At 33.1% G+C, this 22,999-nt stretch overlaps 2 protein-coding genes across 3 annotated transcripts; both read left to right on the plus strand.

Moving 5' to 3' along the window:
- The first annotated feature begins 375 nt into the window (after positions 1-375).
- LOC126893345 (uncharacterized) lies at positions 376-9,932 on the plus strand. Of its 2 annotated transcripts, XM_050663427.1 has the most exons (4): positions 376-933; positions 2,945-3,044; positions 5,229-5,327; positions 5,686-9,932. In XM_050663427.1, exon 4 carries the CDS (start codon positions 5,846-5,848, stop codon positions 9,704-9,706), a length of 3,861 nt encoding a protein of 1,286 aa, XP_050519384.1. In that variant the 5' UTR covers positions 376-933; positions 2,945-3,044; positions 5,229-5,327; positions 5,686-5,845; the 3' UTR covers positions 9,707-9,932. The 2 variants fall into 2 exon arrangements, with proteins under 2 accessions (XP_050519384.1, XP_050519385.1); XM_050663428.1 differs by lacking the exon at positions 376-933 and having other exon boundaries at positions 985-3,044.
- A 6,238-nt stretch (positions 9,933-16,170) lies between these two features.
- LOC126893108 (uncharacterized) lies at positions 16,171-17,430 on the plus strand. The gene has a single exon (XM_050663054.1). It carries the CDS (start codon positions 16,171-16,173, stop codon positions 17,428-17,430), a length of 1,260 nt encoding a protein of 419 aa, XP_050519011.1.
- The last annotated feature ends 5,569 nt before the right edge of the window (positions 17,431-22,999 follow it).

Here is a 22,999-nt window from a genome sequence, read left to right on the forward strand (position 1 = left end):
GAGATAGATGCTGACGTCACAGCGATGGAATCTACCATAGTTATTTTCCGCTAGATGGCATCACCAATCCGCCATTTTTATTCCAATTCACCATTTTTATTCCATTTCAGTATTTTTATTTAAATTCGCTATTTTTATTCCAATTTTCCTTGACATTACGTCAAAGGAATCTACCATAGTTTACCTATTAGCCGCTAGATGACGCCATTTTTAGTCTATTTTTATTTAAATTCACCATTTTTATTCCAATTCGCTATTTTTATTTCAATTTGTCTTGATACAGATATTACGTTGAAGGAATCTACCATAATTCGTTCTAAATATGATCTCAAATAAAATCTCATACATAAAACAAATTGAATTCATCGATATGAAAAAGAACTTCGACTGAGTTGACAAAGACAAAATCTAGAAGGAAGATATTCAATAGAAAAAGATTGCAAATTTTCAAAGCAAAAGTCTTTTAGACTAATTCGATTGTGAAAATTATATAATATACACAAGTAAAAAATCGAACTCCTATTGGTCCAATAAAAAAATCAAATACAACAGCATGTAAAAAGGCTTTAGTATTTTCAGTCCTATTAGTCTACATGATTATTTAACAGAATAAATTGACACAGAAAAATGAAATTTACCTCTCCGTAGATACGCCACTGCTAATATGGAAAGATATATTAGAAACTTTATTTAACTTTATTTAATAGCTAAATGATATATGGAAAAATATTAGAAACTTTGCTTAATAGCAAAGCAATTAGAAGGTAATTTAAAAAATACGTCACACTAATTGATGGAGAAAATACAGTAATTAAAGACCCATCAATATAATTACTGGATTTTGATATAAAAACGAGAAAAGTAGTGAAAATATTGTATTCGAGATTTCGAGGCAGTTAAGTACATTTGGTATATTGTGAACATAGCAGTAAGGTGAGTACTATTTTTACTTTATTCTGATTTTTTATTTATATTCGTACCTTATATGCCATTTTTTCTGTTTTATTTTTCTAGTATTTCTAGATATTTTTTGCTTCTTATATATGAGAGTTTGCTTCTTTGTTCCTGAAGCTGAACTGATTTTCACGTATCCGTATATCAATTGGTCATATGTGATAGTTGTATTGCTCTTGGTACATTGTTGTCTCTTTTTTGTAAATACACTGCTTCTCCATTCATCTGGCTTTGTCCAACTTCCATAATTCTACTAAATAAACCTATATAAAAAGCATGGAAAACGAGTTGCAGCAATTCATATCTCTCGCTCTTTCTTACAATGTGTCAGAGGCATTCGATTTTATTGTGGTTACCAGCTCTTTTTCTTTTTTAATTCTTAATAAAATGATCTAATTAGTTACGTGATGGGAATAAGATATATACAAAAATATGAAAAAAATGTTTTATTTCTTTGGAATAAAATAAAAAAGCCAAGTTGGTTGACTGGTTTAAAGCTTTGCAGTGCAGGAGATTTGAACCTATGGTCTAACACTTACTTATTTTCAATGCAATTTAACAAAGCCTTAAATCACTCAACCAACGTGGCTTTGGAACTTTGCTCTAAAAAATAACGATGATATTCACATGTTACGACATTCATATTGATAATAAAAAGAAATAAATATTTTCAAATAATATTTTATTCAAAATACTGTTATTTAGAGTGTGAGCTTTGGTACACGACACCCATATAAAAAGCGTGGCTGTCCCCTCCTTCCTTCTTTCAGCCAACGTCTCCAGTCCTTTCTGTGCTGACATTCTCCATCTCGTCTTTTCTTTTAGATATATATTTTTGTATTTTTGTTTCTGTTCTGACAACAGCATTTCCTGTCTTTATTTTTTAAGTGCTTGAATTACTTCGGAGGGAATGAAGTTGCATGAAGTCTTGCATTGCAGAGTCATAATTTCTCGATTTTTTTATTTATACAGTCGAACCCGCTTATTGGAATAGCCTTCGTGCCAAGCAAAAGTATTCCTATAACAGGGATATTCTAATAACCGATCATATGTGCATAGTAAAAACGTTTTGGAACCTCAAATTTTTATTCCTTAAGCCGGGATATTCCTTTAACCGGTATTCTAATAAGCGGGTTCGACTGTATTCACAATATATTTTAGTCTGATTTTAGCTTATATTTGTAACTTTGGATATACGTAATTTTTTAGTCGAATTCTATTTATCTTTGAACCTTAATCTATCCAAAATTTCGATAAATCCTCAGCCCTATTTTTTCAAATTATTTTAATTAAACTAAAAGACTTTTGTTTAAAAAATTTGCAATATTCTTTCTATTAGAGTCCTTCCTCTATCTATCATAGGATTTTTACAGCTGTCACCGCCTTCCTTCTTTCAGCCAACGTCTCCAGTCCTTTCTGTGCTGACATTCTCCATCTCGTCTTTTCTTTTAGATATATATTTTTGTCTTTTTGTTTCTGTTCTGACTCAACAGCATTTCCTGTCTTTATTTTTGAAGTGCTTGAACCACTTCGGAGGGAATGAAGTTGTATATAGCAAAAAATAAAAGTCGTCTGTTGTTTTGTTTCTGTTGTATCTAGAGCCTTCTAGAGTTGCAGTAGATTAAAATCCTATATTTTAGTTTTTAGTATTTCTCTTAGAACTTTTTTGTTCTTTTTCTTCTGTTTTGTCCAGTGCCCAAGAGCGTTGCAGCAGATTAGAATTTTTAGTATTTTATTCATACATATTAGTTATATCTTTGCTTACATTCGTAACTTATGTATGTGTAATTTTCTCGATCGAATTACTCTAACTAAACTAAAAGACTTTTGCTTTGAATTTTTTATTAGAGACCCTTCGTTTGGATATATATGTTTTGTGTCGGTTCTATTCAGAGTCTCGTAGCGTTGCTTCAAATCTCGCAATATTTTTTCTATTTTATCGATTTTTTCGAAGAGTCAAGTTGATTATAGCAAGTTGTTATTGTTTTAGGTGGATTTAGCAAAAATAAAGCAAGGTTTCATCCATTGCAGTGGAAACGAACATCCAGCAGCCAAATTAGAAATCGTTGAAACTTAGAATAAAAAAGAGGGTAAGTGATTTTGTTTTTGTAAACCATACATATAATATAGTGAAATACGCAGCGGGTTCGAAAATCGCAATAGCGATGCATTTTTTTTTTTTTTTCTATTTCTCAATTTTTTTCGTTCTATTTTCAAAGAGAGTGAATTTTAGTATAGCAAGGTGTTATTGAGAGTTTTGCTTCGAATTACATTTTTTTGCATCGAAATTTTACAACATATTTCTATTCGAGAGCCTCCTATTAGATATGTTTTTTGTCTTTTTGTGTGTTTTCTACAGCCGGTTCGAAAATCGCACTAGCAATGCATTTCTTTTTCGATTTTTTCGAAGAGAGTGAATTTTAGTATAGCAAATTGTTATTGTTTTAGGTGGATTTAGCAAGAAATAAGCAAGGTTTCATCCATTGCAGTGGAAACGAACATCCAGCAGCCAAATTCAAAATCGTTGAAACTTAGAATAAAAAAAAAGGGTAAGTGATTTTGTTTTTTTTTTAACCATACATATAATATAGTGAAATACTTAAGCAGCGGGTTCGAAAATCGCACTAGCGATGCATTTTTTTTCTATTTTTCGATTTTTTTCGTTCTATTTTCAAAGAGAGTTAATTGTAGTATAGCAAGTTGTTATTGAGAGTTTTGCTCCGAATTACATTTTTTGCATCGAAATTTTACAACATATTTCTATTAGAGAGCCTCCTATTAGATATGTTTTTTGTCTTTTTTGTGTTTTCTACAGCCGGTTCGAAAATCGCACTAGCAATGCATTTCTTTTTCGATTTTTTCGAAGAGAGTGAATTTTAGTATAGCAAATTGTTATTGTTTTAGGTGGATTTAGCAAGAAATAAGCAAGGTTTCATCCATTGCAGTGGAAACGAACATCCAGCAGCCAAATTCAAAATCGTTGAAACTTAGAATAAAAAAAAGGGTAAGTGATTTTGTTTTTTTTTTTTAACCATACATATAATATAGTGAAATACTTAAGCAGCGGGTTCGAAAATCGCACTAGCGATGCATTTTTTTTCTATTTTTCGATTTTTTTCGTTCTATTTTCAAAGAGAGTTAATTGTAGTATAGCAAGTTGTTATTGAGAGTTTTGCTCCGAATTACATTTTTTGCATCGAAATTTTACAACATATTTCTATTAGAGAGCCTCCTATTAGATATGTTTTTTGTCTTTTTTGTGTTTTCTACAGCCGGTTCGAAAATCGCACTAGCAATGCATTTCTTTTTCGATTTTTTCGAAGAGAGTGAATTTTAGTATAGCAAATTGTTATTGTTTTAGGTGGATTTAGCAAGAAATAAGCAAGGTTTCATCCATTGCAGTGGAAACGAACATCCAGCAGCCAAATTCAAAATCGTTGAAACTTAGAATAAAAAAAAAGGGTAAGTGATTTTGTTTTTTTTTTAACCATACATATAATATAGTGAAATACTTAAGCAGCGGGTTCGAAAATCGCACTAGCGATACATTTTTTTTCTATTTTTCGATTTTTTTCGTTCTATTTTCAAAGAGAGTTAATTGTAGTATAGCAAGTTGTTATTGAGAGTTTTGCTCCGAATTACATTTTTTGCATCGAAATTTTACAACATATTTCTATTAGAGAGCCTCCTATTAGATATGTTTTTTGTCTTTTTTGTGTTTTCTACAGCCGGTTCGAAAATCGCACTAGCAATGCATTTCTTTTTCGATTTTTTCGAAGAGAGTGAATTTTAGTATAGCAAATTGTTATTGTTTTAGGTGGATTTAGCAAGAAATAAGCAAGGTTTCATCCATTGCAGTGGAAACGAACATCCAGCAGCCAAATTCAAAATCGTTGAAACTTAGAATAAAAAAAAGGGTAAGTGATTTTGTTTTTTTTTTTTAACCATACATATAATATAGTGAAATACTTAAGCAGCGGGTTCGAAAATCGCACTAGCGATGCATTTTTTTTCTATTTTTCGATTTTTTTCGTTCTATTTTCAAAGAGAGTTAATTGTAGTATAGCAAGTTGTTATTGAGAGTTTTGCTCCGAATTACATTTTTTGCATCGAAATTTTACAACATATTTCTATTAGAGAGCCTCCTATTAGATATGTTTTTTGTCTTTTTTGTGTTTTCTACAGCCGGTTCGAAAATCGCACTAGCAATGCATTTCTTTTTCGATTTTTTCGAAGAGAGTGAATTTTAGTATAGCAAATTGTTATTGTTTTAGGTGGATTTAGCAAGAAATAAGCAAGGTTTCATCCATTGCAGTGGAAACGAACATCCAGCAGCCAAATTCAAAATCGTTGAAACTTAGAATAAAAAAAGGGTAAGTGATTTTGTTTTTTTTTTTAACCATACATATAATATAGTGAAATACTTAAGCAGCGGGTTCGAAAATCGCACTAGCGATGCATTTTTTTTCTATTTTTCGATTTTTTTCGTTCTATTTTCAAAGAGAGTTAATTGTAGTATAGCAAGTTGTTATTGAGAGTTTTGCTCCGAATTACATTTTTTGCATCGAAATTTTACAACATATTTCTATTAGAGAGCCTCCTATTAGATATGTTTTTTGTCTTTTTTGTGTTTTATGCAGCGGGTTCGAAAATCGCAGTAGCGATGCATTTTTTTTTTTCAATTTATTCGAAGAGAGTGAATTTTAGTATAGCAAGTTGTTATTGTTTTAGGTGGATTTAGCAAGAAATAAGCAAGGTTTCATCCATTGCAGTGGAAACGAACATCCAGCAGCCAAATTCGAAATCGTTGAAACTTAACTTAACTAATCGTTGAATAAAAAAGAGGGTAAGTGATTTTGTTTTTTTATAAGCCATACAATATAATATTGAAATGATTAAGGAAATAGTTAAGCAGTCGGATAATCTATTATTAACTATTAAAAGACTTCGTAAAATAATTTTTGATAAATTTACTCAAAATGATGCTAAAGTATGGTTAAAGCGATTAAATGCACATATTTGCAAATGTAATAATTTAATTAAAGCTAAAAAATTACCCATTGGAACTGCTAAAAAATTACAATCAAACGTAGGACATTTTAAACATTTTCGAAGAATAATTTTAAATTTTAATAGACGTGTTGGTCTAGGACTTAATTCAAAATTACGAAATAGAGTAAAATGGGAAAATGTCGCTTCAAGTTTTGCAAGTCGGATTAAGACAGGGGTTATAATAAATTTATATCATAAGGATGTAGGACCGTTTTTGAATGATGCTTTTACCATATTTAAACAAAAAGTTAAAACTGTTTTGAAATCTAATAGAGTACTTAAAGTCAACACTACTTTGTGGGGGGAATTTATTAAAAAGACAGGTGATAGTGAGAGTTTAGATTTGATACATTTTAGCACTAAAAATGTCATTATAGATAGTTATTCAACCGATTTACACATTTGGTTTAGCGAAAATGTTAAAGATATAATTTTTAAAAAAATGTCTGAGTTTGCAGAAAAAGGTTCAGGTGCCGCTCTCTCTAAAGTAATCTCATTAGAAGTTAACATCAATAAAGTCGAAATTGGGAACGGATCATCGTACATTAAACTTCCTGAACAAATTCAAAAGCGTCGAGCATGTATAAATATCAAAAATTACGATCAAAATTGCTTTTATTGGGCGATTATTAGCTCTCTTTATCCAGCTAAAATACATACAGAACGTACATCGGCATATCCATATTACAGTACGGCGTTGAAAACGGAGGACTTGGAAGCTCCAATGCCTTTAAGTCATATTACAAAATTTGAAAAAATAAATACTATATCAGTGAATGTTTATGCTTTGGAATTAAACCAAGTTAAGGAAAAACAATTTTACGAAGTAGTACCTGCTAGACTTACACAAAACAAGCTTGATAGACATGTAAATTTGCTTCTAATTCAGGATAAATATTTTCCAAAGTTAAATGATTACGACGCTCCTCCTAGTGACGATGAAAATATTGAAATAAAATATCATTATTGCTGGATTAAAGATATGTCTAGGTTGTTAAGTTCTCAGTTAAGTAAAAACTCAAATAAAAAATATATTTGTGATCGCTGCATGAATTATTTTTACAGCGGGAATAAACTTGCGGAGCACGAAGAGTTCTGCAGAGACATAAACAAATGTAAAATGACTGTTCCCAAATACGATCATGTTGCTTTTAGAAATTTCACATACAAACAAACCACTCCCTTTATCATATATGCTGATTTTGAATGTCAGTTACATAATTTTACAGATTCTAATGTAAAACTGAGCAAAACAGCAAAATACCAAAAGCATGTACCTTATAGTGCAGGCTATTACTTTAAATGTGCTTACGATGACGGCTTATCATATTTTCGAAGCTACAGAGGTGAAAATTGCATGGAGTGGTTTGCAAAAGAAATGGCTGAAATATCCAAATTTGTCGATTCTAAAATAAAATCAATTGTACCTATGGTTAAAAAGCCTAGTACAAGTAAGGCAACTGTCTGTCATATTTGTGAGAAACGCTTTTTAGCTACAGATATAATTGTGGTAGATCATGATCATTTTACCGGAGAGGTAAGAGGATTTGCACACCAAGCATGCAATTTAAACTTCAGAAAGGTGTTTGTTGTGCCAGTAGCCTTCCATAATTTTAGTGGATATGACTCACATTTCATGATTATCGATTTATGCAAACATGGGCACCTGAGCTTACTTCCTATTAATAAAGAAAAATATATTTCTTTTACTCTACATTCAGATGAGCATAAAATTAGACTAAGATTTATCGATACTATGAGATTTATGGGAGCTTCACTCGATGAATTAGCATCACTTTTAGATACTTCAGAGAAGAAGATTTTAAAACAAGAATTTTACAGTTTAGATGATAATGCATTTAATTTATTAACTTGCAAAGGAGTATTTTGCTATGATTATGTTGATAGTTTGGAAAAATTAGAGGAAACTTCTTTACCTACAATTAGTCATTTTTATAATAAATTATGTGATGAACATATTAGCGAACAGAAGTATGCTCATGCGCAGAAAGTTTGGTCTACATTTGAATGTAAAAATTTGGGAGAGTATAGCGATTTGTACTTAAAAACAGATATTTTGCTTCTGGCTGATGTATTTGAACAATTTAGACAAAAATGTAGGGATACGTACCATTTAGATCCTGCGTGGTATTATACCATACCAGGTTATACATGGGACTGTATGCTTAGGTATACAAAATGTAGATTAGAGTTATTAAAAGATGTGGATATGATTTTGTTTATTGAAAAAGGCATAAGAGGCGGAATATCTGTGTGTAGTAACCGATTTTCGGAAGCTAACAATAAGTACATGTCGACATATGACCCCACACAGCCCTCTAAGTACATCATGTATTTAGATGTAAATAATCTCTATGGTTGGGCTATGAGTGAATATTTACCCTTTGGAGGATTTAAGTGGATTGAAGATGTAACCAAATTTGGTGTAGCATCTAAATCCACTAAACTTCCCAAGGGGCATATTGATATTATGTCAATTCCGAATGCTGCGAAGGAGGGCTATTTCTTTCAAGTTGACTTAGAGTATCCACTTGAATTACACGACAAACATAAAGATTTTCCATTTGCTGCCGAACACCGCATTCCTCCCGGTTCAAAACTACCAAAATTATTGCCAACTCTTTTTAATAAGTCAAAATATATTATTCATTATAGAAATTTAAAGCAGGCTTTATCTAACGGATTAATTTTAACTAAAATACATAAAGTTTTGAAATTTAATCAATCTGCATGGCTGCGGCCCTATATTGAGTTAAATACTAACTTACGGGCTGCATCTAAGAGCAGTTTTGAGAAAAATCTCTATAAAATGATGAACAATGCTGTGTTTGGTAAGACCATGGAGAATATAAGGAGGCATAGAACTGTAAAAATATGTAAAAATTGGAATGGAAGGTATGGAGCCAAAAACTTGATTGCAAGTATTCGGTTTCACAGTCGTACTATCTTTAGTGAAAACCTGGTGGCCATCGAACTAACCAAATCAGTAGTGTGTTTTAATAAGCCTCTGTATATAGGTGCAGCAATCCTAGACATATCAAAATTATGTATGTATGATTTTCATTACTCCTTCATGCTTCCAACGATGGGAGAAGAAAATTGTATGTTATTGTACATGGATACAGATAGCTTCATCTATGAATTACAGTGTTTAGATGCATATAAGGAGGTTTTAAAGGCACACAACTCTAAATTCGATACATCTGACTATTCGGAAAATAACCCGTACATGATAGAACGGTTAAATAAAAAAATCCCCGGTCTAATGAAGGATGAAGCTAATGGAAAAATTATTACAAATTTTATTGGTCTAAGATCAAAAATGTATACATTTAAATTACAAACAACTGATGAAGAGAGAGAAAAAGAGAGAGAACGTTTAAAACTGAAACTAAACAAGGAACAAATTGATTGTGGTATTCAAAATTTAGGTATAACTAAAAAAGCAAAAGGTGTAAAATATAATGTAGTCAAAAATATAATCACATTTGAAGATTTTGAAAATTGTTTAAAAGAATACAAAATTAAAAGCACAAACCAAAGGTGTATTCGGTCATATCAACATTCAGTATTCAGCATAGAGCAAACAAAAACGGCCCTAAGTCCTTATGATGATAAACGATATTTAATACCAGAATCCTTTAAGACGCTTCCCTGGGGACATTGTGATATACCATAATTTTTTAGCAAAAATATAATCGCTTTAAGACGCTGAGGGCATTTACTTGGATATTAAAAATGTGTATGGCTGGTGAAAAGACACAATCACTTTTCCTCAGTAATTTTTAATAAAATGACTATTGTACAATATTATTTTTTCATTATCCTTTTGTAAATATATTACGAAAATAAAACAGAAGTGTTAAATACATAATATTTATTAACAAATAAAGTTATTCAAGTCATTTACAACTTTAATTTTATAATAATATACATAGTCTCTCATAGCATGGCTTAACAAAGTATCTGCTGGAGAAATTTCACAAAACGCAGTCATAGCTTCAAACGGACCACATAAACTAGTATCTGTACAAAAATTCTGTTGCAAAAAATATACAACATTTGTATAATATGCATGAAAGTTTAAATTTTCCAACAACGATATGCGATGAGTCACTATACTGTGGTGTACTTGTAGAATTTGCGTAACATCATTTTCATCTAAATAGTATTCCACACCATGTTTTTCAATAACAAGGAACTTGATTGAATCCAACACCAATTGTCGTATCTTGCAGTAGTCTCCACACTGAAACTCGACAGGATCAAACTCGTCTGCATAGAAAAAATCATTCATCTTTTGTGAAAATAGGTTAATTATGTCACTCCACTCAAATTTGTCTATACTAATTCTTCGACCGTCGAATAATTCTTCTTTTATGGCATGTTGACATAAAATGACGGATGCCGTAAACTGTCTAGCTGGAGATAGACCAACTTTAATTATGTAACTATCTAGTGGAAATGAGGCTTCTAACAAGTAGTATGGTTCATTCTTCGCAGCTTCTTCGAATTTTGCTAAAACTTGGTCTAGTTCGGCACCATAATTGATTTCACTTGATGAATCATCGAATACCACAATAGAACTTGATGAACTATAACCACTATCTTGAGAACTCATGTTGAAGAGCGAGGTGAACTAACTGAGAGCGAGGTTGCTGAGCGGTCTTTTATATTGCGTCCCTCCTCTTCAAGGTTGCATTCGCATTAAAAAGTACTAAACCACATCTTTATTATTAATCCAACTATTATGTTTACTATCGAGACCCAGCCATTGAACATACATCTTATTTCCGCGTCTATGCAATACTTTTTCAATTAAGTAAATGTCTGTATTTTTTGTTTTCTGTAATTCTTCTTCGTAGAATCCTCCTCTAATAGGCGCTCCAGTAATATCTTCAATCAAATATGTTGTGGGATTTGTTATTTTAATTTCAGTAATTTTAAATAGTTCTGTTGTCCAATTTGGCTTATATCCCTTATCAAAAAGGTGTTTATTTTTACTAATACGCACCATATCACCAACTTTCAATTTTCTTGTACCTGATATTTTCAAGTGAGTGTAATATTTTCGTAAGATTTCTTTTTCGTTAGATTTATTAACATCAATAGGTCTAAGTCGAATTTTGCTGTGTTTCGTGTTATTGTAGTCTTTTGTAATTTGAGGCAATGTATCTATCCATTTGTAAGTACCATTAAGACTGAAATACTTGTAAAGTTTTTCCTTCAATGTTCGAATAATTCGTTCACATATGGCTGCTTTTTTAACACTAAAGGTATTATAGTGATTAATACCATGTTTTCTTATGAGGTTTTGAAACTTGGAATTGAAAAATTCTGTACCTTGGTCTGTTTGTAAATTTTTCGGAACTCGTTGAGTTTGATTTAAAATATCTGCAAACGTCTTTGTTATTTCCTCCCCTGTTTTTGTCTTTAATGGTCGAGTCCACACAAATTTTGAAAAACAGTCAATTACGACAAGAATGAGCTTGTAAGATTTATTTTGATTGGCATAGGATCTCATCTCAGCAATATCCATTTGCCATAAATCATCTAGTCCTTTAATGACGGTTCGTCGACGAGGATAATTTTTTCGTGCTGGTTTATGTAATTCGTTGACCAATTGTTGTTTTTCTTTAGACATTACGAATTTAAACTTAAGACGATTGTCCCATGAAGTAATGTTATCTACTGCGTTCTGTAATGTAGGTTACATTTGATTTATTAAGTATTTTCGATGGAAAATTATTTTTCAGGACAACATTTGATTTATTCTCTTGTTAGTCTTATTTACTGTCAAGGTATTTTCTGTAGCTTTTTGTAGATTCAATGCCTTGTTAATCCTATCTACTGTCACGGTATTTTCTCCAACAGATTCTTGTTTTATTGCATTCTGGATACTTACTGCTTTTTGTAAATCATTCATTTCTTTTGTTAAATCAGATATTTTCAAGACAGCCAGTTTATTTGCATCAGATAACTCATTATTTTTTTTATTAAAATTGCTTTCAATCTTCCCGATGGAGTTTTGAAAGTCAGAAATTTTTTGTTCAAGTTGAGTATCTTTTGAACTATATTCTTTTTGCATCAAGGTAATCTCTTTTCGCAGAAAATTTTTTATATTTGCAATGTGGTCATCTACATATTTCTTGTTGGAAAGATGTATACCTGATACAGGAGGATCTCGTTTAATATCCTTATTTACTGCATGTATCTGGTTTTGTAAATCTAAAATGGATTGTTTGAAGCCTTCACGCAGCTTTTGAATAGCTTGTTCATTAGAACGATAATGATGACGACCAAACTTATCAACACTCATGTTGGAAATGATGTCTAATCTGACCTAACATTAATATATAATATCTGCTTCACGTAATTCGTTGATAATGGCAACAATTTCGTTACTATGGGATGTGTTTCCTGCTTCTTGGGAAGCAATCAACAATTCGAGTCTATCACATAGTTCATTTGGATCATCCCAATATACATATTCAATAGGATTATCGTTGTAAATCAAATGAGAAGCATCGATGAACCCTGATCCTTTGGAGGTAGATGAAGTTGCTGTCGATGATGAACGAGTTGCTTTTACTACTTCTAAAGGCGATTTCTTTGATGTAGTAGACCGAGTTTTCGGTGGTGAACGAGTCGCTTTCTCTTGACCTTCGAGAGACAGTTTCTTTAATCTAGTAGATTTAATTTTCGGTGATTGCTTCTTTGCTTTTTTAGGTTTAAACAACGGTTTGACAATATTAAGATATTTTTCTGCAGTTGCACCGTTAAGATGGCCTATGGAATTGTGATGAACTAAATCTTCATTTTCATGATTCGTTGATACTGTATCGGAAAAAACATCGTCATCGCTATCTTCTTTTTTCACCTCTTCTTCTGATTTCATCTCTTCCTTTTTGACGTGTTTAAGCTTCTTATTAATAGCATGATGTGAAGATTGTGCAATATCTTTTAGTGGTTTAGTTATGGGTTCAAAGAGTTTATTTAGCGTCTCGTCTTGTTCTGTCCTACCTAGCTTTAATGCCAAATACTTTTTGCGAATGACTCGAGCTAATTCAGCAACTTTACGCTTGCGTGCAGCTACCTCTTTGTCTAACATGTTGTTATGGAATGCGTGTATTTCGATCATAACTACAATTTTATAAACTTGTCGAAGCCTAAACGATATCGTCCGTTAGAAATATCGAAATCCTTAACAATTACGAACGTGCCATACCTATCCTGCCAACATTCAGAACAAATTTTTTTAAATTGAACAAATGTCATGTCAGGTGAGACGTGATCATCAAAGACGTGTTTTAAATTGAGCTCATCCTGTTTAAACAATACAATAAGGTTGGCATTATCACGCAGGAGTTGTTTGCCTGCTCGACTGTATGATTGACATATGTATGCACAATCGATATCTTTATGTCTTCCCATGCAGTAATATTCACGTATTGTTTGTTGTGGATCCGTAGATACGTCATCAAATATGAATACTGAGTTGGGTTTAGCTTCGTCAGGACTTATTACGGCATCATTGTCTTTAAATGGAAAATAACCAACCTCTTTCACAGATTCCAACACTTCCTTCAAAAACTGATACTTGGGTTGAAACAACGATTTTGAATATACGTAAACATTTTTGAATTTAGCGCCATTTAGATCAAACAGTAATGCTAGCATAGCATTCGTTTTTCCACATCCACTTGGGCCACATACGATAGCACGAAAAGAATGTGGTAGCAATACACCATGTTTACTGATTCTTGCCACGTTATCGACAAAATCCAAGTTCTCCACTGCTAGTGTCTTATCTTGTTGAATGACCTTCATATTGTGATTAAGATGTATTTTATACGCTTGGTTATATAAAGAAATTTTTCAAGAAGCGATTCATTTCAATGTTAGTCGTTCAAGGTGAAGGAGTGTTGAATTCTCTGATCAACAATATACCGTTTGAATTGCATGCCCCTGGTTACCAGTATCTAGGACCTGGAACTAAATTACAGAAACGTCTAGCTCGTGGAGATCCAGGGATAAATCCATTAGATCGAGCTGCGAGAGATCATGATATTGCATATTCTCATAGTAATTCATTGAAAGATAGACATAAAGCAGATTGGGTATTGGAAAACAAAGCGTGGGAACGAGTTACAGCAAACGACGCATCTTTGAGTGAAAAAGCCACTGCCTGGTTGACTACTACAGCAATGAAAGTTAAACGAAAACTAGGTATGGGTATGAAACGTGGTAAAGGTGTTGGTTCATTTAAGCGACACGTGCTACAACCAATTATCAGAACGTTGAAACGAACTCCTCCATCACCAAATTTGCGTAAATCAGCTCTAGTTGCACTTGCAGCAGCTAGAACAGCCGTGAAGAATATAGGTGGGAAAAGAAATGTACGAGTTCCAAGAATCATTCCATTCGAATCAAAATCTGGTGGTATTTTACCTTTAATTCCCATCTTTGCAGGCTTATCAGCTCTTGGTAGTTTGGCTGGTGGTGCAAGTGCCATCGCAAAGACTGTAATTGATTCAAAGAATGCTCAAAAGAAACTAGAAGAGGACAAACGTCATAATAAAGCTATGGAGCATCTAGGCAAAGGATTATACCTTCGAAAAAACGCTAAAGGAGGCTTTGGATTATATTTAAAAAAGTCAAAAAACTACCGCTGAAGCTACCTAATAGACCTTTAACCAATGTGGACTTGAATAAATTTGTTAAACTACTTAAAATTCCAAATTTTCGTGGTGTGTTTATGAGAGATAATTTACCTCGTTACCCTCGTAAACATGAATGTGCTATAATTAATCTCGACATTTCAACAAACCCTGGTACACATTGGGTAGCTTACAGAAAGATAAACAAAGACATAGAGTATTTTGATTCATATGGTTGCTTGAAGCCACCTCAAGAACTAGTTTCCTATTTGAATGGTGGAAGAATTGCATATAATAACGATCAATATCAAAGTTATAACCAAATAAACTGTGGACATTTGTGCTTAAAGTTTCTGTATAATGGAAAATATAAGCGCTGATGTCTGGTATGAATTACCACAAGATATTCGCCATGCACTAGAATATTATTTACCTTGCAAGAAAGACTATAAGAAACACATATGGTGCGATGTTTGTGGGACGATGGAAAGTGTATGTGTATTTTGTAGAATACCGTATTATGAACAAAATATAAATAAAACAAGAAAAACATGTAACATTATTCTAAGAAAAATAAAGAAATGTTTAACATATTTTAGTATTTAACTTACTGCACCTTTTTACCTCCTATCAGTCATGTCTCGATTATTGACCCTAACAAGTACTACAAACGAGTTTTCGTTTACTCCTCAAGTGCCTCTTGTGCTTGATCCGCTACGGCAGTATTATGTAGCAGTGTTGGGATTTCATACATTTAATTCAATTCCAAACATTGATGGTGAAAAGTTTTATTTCTATGAGCAGAATGATCGTACAAAGTTGCGTTATATCGAAATTCCATCAGGATCTTATGAAATTACCGATATCGAAGCATACATTCGAAATAAATTAATGGGTATATACAATTCGGTTCAGGAGTTCACTTTAAAACCGAACAACAATACGCTTAAATGTGAAATTTTCTGTCAAGATCATACCATTACTTTCGAGAAAGAAGATAGTCTTGGTAAATTATTGGGTTTCTCCTCAAATAGAGTGTTAAAATCAGGAAAAATGCATTCTTCGGACCAACCTGTAAATATTATAAAAGTATCAAGTCTGCTATTTGAATGCAACATTACTGAAGGAGCCTTCTACGAAGACAGACCTGTACACACCATTCTGCATTTTCCGATAAATGTTGATCCAGGTTTTTCTATTGATGAACGTCCTCATAACCCTATATACATACCAATAAGCAGCAGTATACGTGAAATTACCAAAATTACTGTTAGTATAGTCGATCAGGAATTAAGACCTGTCAATTTTAGAGGAGAGAAAAGTACGCTCCATTTGGATTTTAAGGAAACGATATAAATGGGTTTAATTATAAAACAAAACTCTACAAGTCAATATCCATTAGTCTCACACAGATCCTGCATGCGACGTGACGTGTCTGCCGCCAATAAAGCCTTTCTTGTTGCCATTGGATTAAAGCTGAAAGATGTCAAAACGTCAATACATTCGACGGGGGGTTCAACAGCAGGAGCCTCAACCTCATATTTTCGATCTTTACCAAAAACCTCTGTTCGATAATACTATTAGAAAAGAAGAATTTCGGACATATACACCATACATCAAATCATTTAATAATAGTGACGTTGTCGAATTTATCATAAATCAATCAGATGCATTTTTTGGGATACACGAAACGCTGTTGGAAATTAAAGGAAGTATAGAGAAAGTAGGTGATGGCGTGGTTTCTCTTACACCGAATGTTGGAGCTTTCTTGTTTGATACATGTACGTATATCCAAAGTTCACATGATATGGAAATAGTTAGAGACCCAGGTGTAGTTAGCACTATTCGCAGTTTGTTATGTTATACTCCTGAAGATTCCAAGTTTCTCAGTACTGCAGGATGGAACTATCCGAATAATCCACATATATCGGGAGACAACTTTAGTTTACTGATTCCGATAAAACATATATTCAACATTTTCAACGACTACAATAAATTAACCTATGGCCGTCAAGTGTTTCGATTTGTTCGAGCACGCAATGATAGAGACTGTATTCTAGTGAAAGAACCTAATGCTACAACAACAACAACAGTATCTTTAACTGTTTCCAGCATGGAACTCAAGGTCAAGCATGTCTTTCCCAATGATGATATGAAAATTGAATTAATGACTCCGATTAAGAATAATGTGCCGATAACTATACCTTTCCGTAAATGGGAGCTCAATGAACTACCTTCACTTACGTCAGGATCTCGACGCGAGATATGGAGTGTAAAGACAACTTCATCTGTTGAACGTCCACGCTATGTCATTGTGGCTTTTCAAACTTCTAAACGAGATGACATACACGCTGATCCAACATTATTTGATCACATTAGAATGTCCAGCGTGCGATTAGTTATTAATGGAGAATACTGGCCTAACGAGAGATTGCAATTGGATTTTGCAAAAAATGACTATGCTATAGCTCACTATAACTATACGGAATTCTTTCCTAGTTATACTCTTTCCTCAACAAAACATCCCATCTTAGATTATGCTGCTTTCAAGAAATATGCCTTATTTGTTTTTGACTGTTCCAAGCAGGATGATACGTCATTCAGATCAGGAACCGTTGATGTTAAACTGGAAATCGAAGCAGATGAAGGTTTTCCGGCAGGCACTCGAGCCTACTGTTTAATTGTTCACGACAGCCTACTCGAATACTTTCCTCTAACAGAAGTTATCAAAAATATTATTTAAGTAGGTTTAAAGAGTACGTCACTCAGTATCAATCATCACGCTTAATCATGAGGATTGCTCTAGTTGACATACAGGGATTTATGGTAGATAGATTGTTTATACCCAAGGAACTCAGCATTGAAATTGGTTTTAAACGACATCATTACATATTTACGTCTCCGCAACCGTTTACTTCATTAACTAATCAAGATAAGAAGACAGTATTCTTCTTGGAGAAAAACGTGCATGGCATTCGGTATTCCAATGGTGATGTGGAATATTCCAAAATAAATCAAATACTAGAATCCAAGTTATTGTATGCTGCCGATTACATTTACGTTCGAGGAGAACAAAAAGCAGAGTTTTTACGACAGAAATGTAATATGATTGGAATTCTTCCTGCTATTATTGATGTCTGCAAATTTGATTACACACCTTGCGTTTGTAAATTTGCTCCTGATGCAAACCCCTGTCACGCCAATGGAGTGTTTTTATGTACCGAAAGAAATGTGGATCGACTACGCCAATGGTTTTGTAATACGATATTACCTGTATAATTATGTTTTATAATAAAAATGTATAGAAAACTATTGACTTTTAATTAAAACTCCTTTTTTACTCATCAATTTTTATATTACGTGTCAAATCCTCTATTTACAATTTTTTTTAAAAATAATTTTTAAAATTAAGATAAATACAGGCATTAAAATTAAACATGTCAATGCGAATATATTATTAATTTCATTTTTCATGTTTCCGCTGGTGGTGTTATCGTCCATGGTTGAATATGTCCTAGTGGATATGTTCTATCGCTAATATGTAGGTTCTCTAATTGTTTGATAATTTTTCTTAAATCCTGATATACTTTAATATCTTTCTGTAACTCAATGAGTTTATCTTGAAACTGTTCAACTTTATGTCTGTACTCACTCAAAGACATGACGCTACTAACAAATTTGTTTCAGTAAAGATACATATCTAAAGTCTTTATGATATGATGTTTAATTTTTCTATTGCACCATCGCTTAAACATAAATTATGTTACGGTCGTAGATAAAATATAGTATGCAACTCGTAAAGCTTAGATTTCTTCACGTGACTGGTTTAAATAACATATTATTTTATGGTCGTAGATAAAATATAGTATGCAACTCGTAACGGTTAGTTTATGGATTAAATAACATATTTGATACTCCCCACACCTTTAACGTATGACAATCTCCAATCAGACCAATGCTAACGACATGTCACCATCGCTTAAACATACTAAATTATCGGTCGTAGATAAAATATAGTATGCAACACGTAGAGCTTAGATTTCTGCACGTGACTAGCTTAAATAACATATTATGTAAAAGAAGAAGAATAGACAGTTGACAAAAAGAAGAAGAGCGTGGCGACTAGCACAGAACGGAAAATTGTTTTATTTTTAATTTATTTACTATTTTAATTTAAAAATAGCGCCAACTAGCGGATAATAGCTAAACTATGGTAGATTTCTTCGACGTAATGTCAAGGCAAATTGGAATAAAAATGGCGAATTGGAATAAAAATGGCGAATTGGAATAAAAATGGCGAATTGGAATAAAAATGGCGGATTGGAATAAAAATGGCGAATTGGTGGCGCCATCTAGCGGAAAATAACTATGGTAGATTCCATCGCTGTGACGTCAGCATCTATCTCACTCTTACTCATTGGAAAGGTACTTCTCTCTCTAACACATTGATTTCCCTATCTTGGTAGTCATAAAAACATAGCCCTTCTACTCATATTGTAGAGAGTGAAACCGGTCGTCGGAAGTTAAACAATAAATGATTGCAAAGAAGAGTTGCCGTTCCCAAAGACTGTATAGCAGGATGAAGTTACGGGATCCCAAGTTAACCAGGCAACACAAGATTAATCACGTAAATTGGTGCCTTCAACACCAAAACTGAAACATTGAAAACTGAAAAAGTGTGCTATTTTCAAACGAAAGTAGGATGTGTTAAATCAGATTATTAACGAATTCGTGTATTACTTAGAGGGAGAGGAAGACAAGCAAGAACGGAAAGTGCCAGATTTGTTCATACGTATAAAAGAGGAAGGATCGTGTTCTGGGGAGGAATTAAGTATGATCGGTAAAAAAAAATCCTTTAATTTGCATTCAACCAACTTTAGTAGCTCGCAGGTATGTTGATTTGGTTCTATAACCTGTAGTTAGGCTCATGAGAGATGCGATGGAAGAAAATTTAATTTAGCACTAATTCGCTTAAAATAATAAAAAAAGATCAGATTCCATGTAAATTTGGTTGAGTGTATATGTTACCGGCCAAACCTGATTTCAGGACAAACTAGTTTGGCCTAGGTCCAACTACTTTGTCCTAAGCGCGTTAGGGCAAACTAGTATGGCCTAGGCCAAACTAGTTTATCCTATCGCGCGTAGGCCAAACTAGTTTGTCCTAGGCCAAACTAGTTTATCCTGATATAACAAAGACTCACACTTCAGGATAAACTAGTACGGCCTAGTCTAAGCCAGTTTAGCCGAGTGGAAAGTAATTTAGCGAACATGTAAGGACTTTTACATGCGGGGAATTCCCAAATCATGTCCCAACAGGGATGGCAAAAAAAATTATACATCGATATATTGTATCATATGATACATCGAATGAAGATATTGATACATGCTATAAATCAATATATTCTTGTATAATTAAATAATATAAAAAATAATAAATAAAAAGATGAGGTTTTCTCCAAAAATTAAAAGAAAAGATACACTTACGAATAAAATCGAGTACGAATTAATACTGGTAAATAGGGTACTTTTGAAGTGTGTAAATTAAATAATTCTCTAGGTCTCTAATGAATAATTGATTTTAGAATTCAAAAGTTTAACTTACGTCAAAAGGTTCAAAATACCACTATGAAGAGAGATGGGTCCCATGTACGATATAAAAATAATAAGTTTATGCAATTTTTTTAATTGATGGAAAAAACCTTGTCTGACTGTTGAAAAATGCTCAACTTTGCTGTTGTTTTTGAGGTCGAAAAAGTTAAAAACATCTATTAGAAGCACAAAGGACTTTCACACGAAAAATTACATTACATAAAACGAATATTTGATCATGGTAAGGTCAAGAAACCTAACCATCTGAAGTCTACGGTGTCAGCATGCAGAATGGCGGCATGTGTCATGGAGGCTTTTAATGACAGCCGACACAGACAAGAGTATGCTCGTTAAGGTGCTTTCACTTTTTCTCATATCAAGTGACAGTTGACATATGACATTTTAGCAATTGAATAGAATAACTTTTCACAAAATCTGTAGTTACATAAATCTAGTTTTAAAAAAATATATTGAAATACATATTGAGAAAAGACTTAAGGTCCAAGATAAATCAGTTGACAAGTTATCCTTCAAAAACTTATCCATCATTAAAAGCCTCCATGCCACATGCGAACATTCTGCATGCTGAGACCGTAGACTTCAGATGGTAAGGTTTCTTGACCTTACCAAGATCAAATATTCGTTTTATGTAATGTAATTTTTCGTGTGAAAGTCCTTTGTGCTTGTAATAAATGTTGTTAACTTTTTCGACCTCAAAAACAACAGCAAAGTTGAGCATTTTTCAACAGTCAGACAAGGTTTTTTTCCATTTTTTTTTTCATCAATTAAAAAAACTGCATAAAAAAATAGAAGTATTTTTATATCGTACATGGTATCCATCTCTCTTCATAGTGGTATTTTGAACCTTTTGACGTAAGTTAAACTTTTTAATTCTAAAATCAATTATTCATTAGAGACCTTTTTATTGTAGCATAGCTCTGAAGATGGCTTTATAAGCCGAAAGCGCTCAGCTAGGAATTATTTAATTTACACACTTCAAAAGTACACTATTTTCCCTATTTACCTGTATTCATAAGTGTGTACAAAACTATTTCAGTCTTTACATTCGAATTAATACTGTTTTCATCAATTTTGAAAAAATGTGGAAACGTTGAATTATCCACGTCCGTCTGTCCGTCCGTCCGTCGATCTGTCTGTCTGTACGTGAACTCAACTCCTCCGTCATTATACCAGGTAGAATGACAAATGAAGTGTCAAATGAAAGCTTATAATCCAAGGATGGTACTAAAGGTGAGAAATTTGACCTAGGCTGTATGTCGGTCCGACCGCGAATATAACTCAATATTATTGTTTGTTTGTTACGAATAATTATAATTTTAATAAAAATGATTATTTTTCCAAGAACAAAGTACTTTATTCAACTTATTATTTATATTAAGCCGTACTAGTTCGCTGAATTACTTTCTTCTTCTTGGCTTTTTCCCATTATGAGTTTGCCGTTTTCGTCTTCCATAGCACTCTATTTTCCCAGTCGCCGTCTCTGAGGTCTCTATATATCATAGCATTTCCTATGTGATTTTTCCATCTCACAGCAGGTCTAACTTCCCGTGCGCGCGGTTCCCAGTCCAGTAATCTTTTCGGCCACCTGTGCATCGGCATTCTTTGTACATGCCCGTACCATTTGAGGGCTCTACTTTTACTCTCACAACTTTTTTGTAATTGAGCATTCTACTTCTATTCTGTTTCATATTTCCTCTGTTCTTATTCCATCCTACCTGGTAATTTGTAGACACCTTGTCATAAACTCCAATTCAACTGTTCGTATTTTATTTCGTATTATTGTTGTCACTGGTCATTCTTCCGCCCTTGTAGAGTAATATTCAGCACTATGCCCTGAAAAATCCTTTTTTGTTTTCTTTAGTTATAGTGTTCTTCCATATTACTCCATGGAGTGCATTCGTGGCTTGTTTTCCCCGTACTATTTTCATTTCTATATCTTTCATACAAGTACCATCTAGGTTTATCATTTACCCTAAATACTTAAAAGTCTTACAACGCTTAATAGTGTCTTCTAAACTTACGTTTAAATCAGCAACCAATCTGTAATCAATTATGTACTTTCGACTAGATTAAATTGGTTTAGACTAGGCTAAACTAGTTTATCCTGATATAAAACCATACACTTCAGGATAAACTAGTTTGGCCTGAAGGGTGCGTCTCTATATCAGGATAAACTAGTTTGGCCTGAAGTGCGTGTATTTAAATCAGGATAAACTAGTTTGGCCTAGGACAAACTAGTTTGGCCTACGCGCGACAGGACAAACTAGTTTGGCCTAGGCCATACTAGTTAATCCCAACGCTCTTAGGACAAACTAGTTTGGCCTAGGCCAAACTAGTTTGTCCTGAAATCAGTGAAATCGGGTTTGGCCGGTATATAACGCAAATGATGACTTTTACATTTTCTACCTACAGATAAATCCACATAAGTCCTTATTTCTAATATTGCTGAATATTAAGAGTGAATCGGACATAAACCTGTTTATTGTTGTATACGAAAATCTAAAACGGGATGAGTCAGATATAGTAATAAATTTTCCATCATAACATCGACATTTTTGTATAACACTGGGTTACTGTACCGGCTATAACAGTGATAAAAATTACTGAGGTATAAAGGGAGAATTCCATCTCGGAATATAAAGTGGGTATTTGGAAGTCACTGGCAGGACTACTTGTGTTTCAAACAAGGAAAACAAGGAATA

Source organism: Diabrotica virgifera, chromosome 10, assembly GCF_917563875.1.
Source record: "Diabrotica virgifera virgifera chromosome 10, PGI_DIABVI_V3a".
In the NCBI taxonomy this organism is placed as follows: domain Eukaryota; kingdom Metazoa; phylum Arthropoda; class Insecta; order Coleoptera; family Chrysomelidae; genus Diabrotica; species Diabrotica virgifera.

Coding starts and splice junctions, on each gene's coding strand:
- LOC126893345 (XM_050663427.1), top strand. CDS start 5,846: ATGATTAAGGAAATAGTTAAGCAGTCGGATAATCTATTATTAACTATT.
- LOC126893108 (XM_050663054.1), top strand. CDS start 16,171: ATGTCAAAACGTCAATACATTCGACGGGGGGTTCAACAGCAGGAGCCT.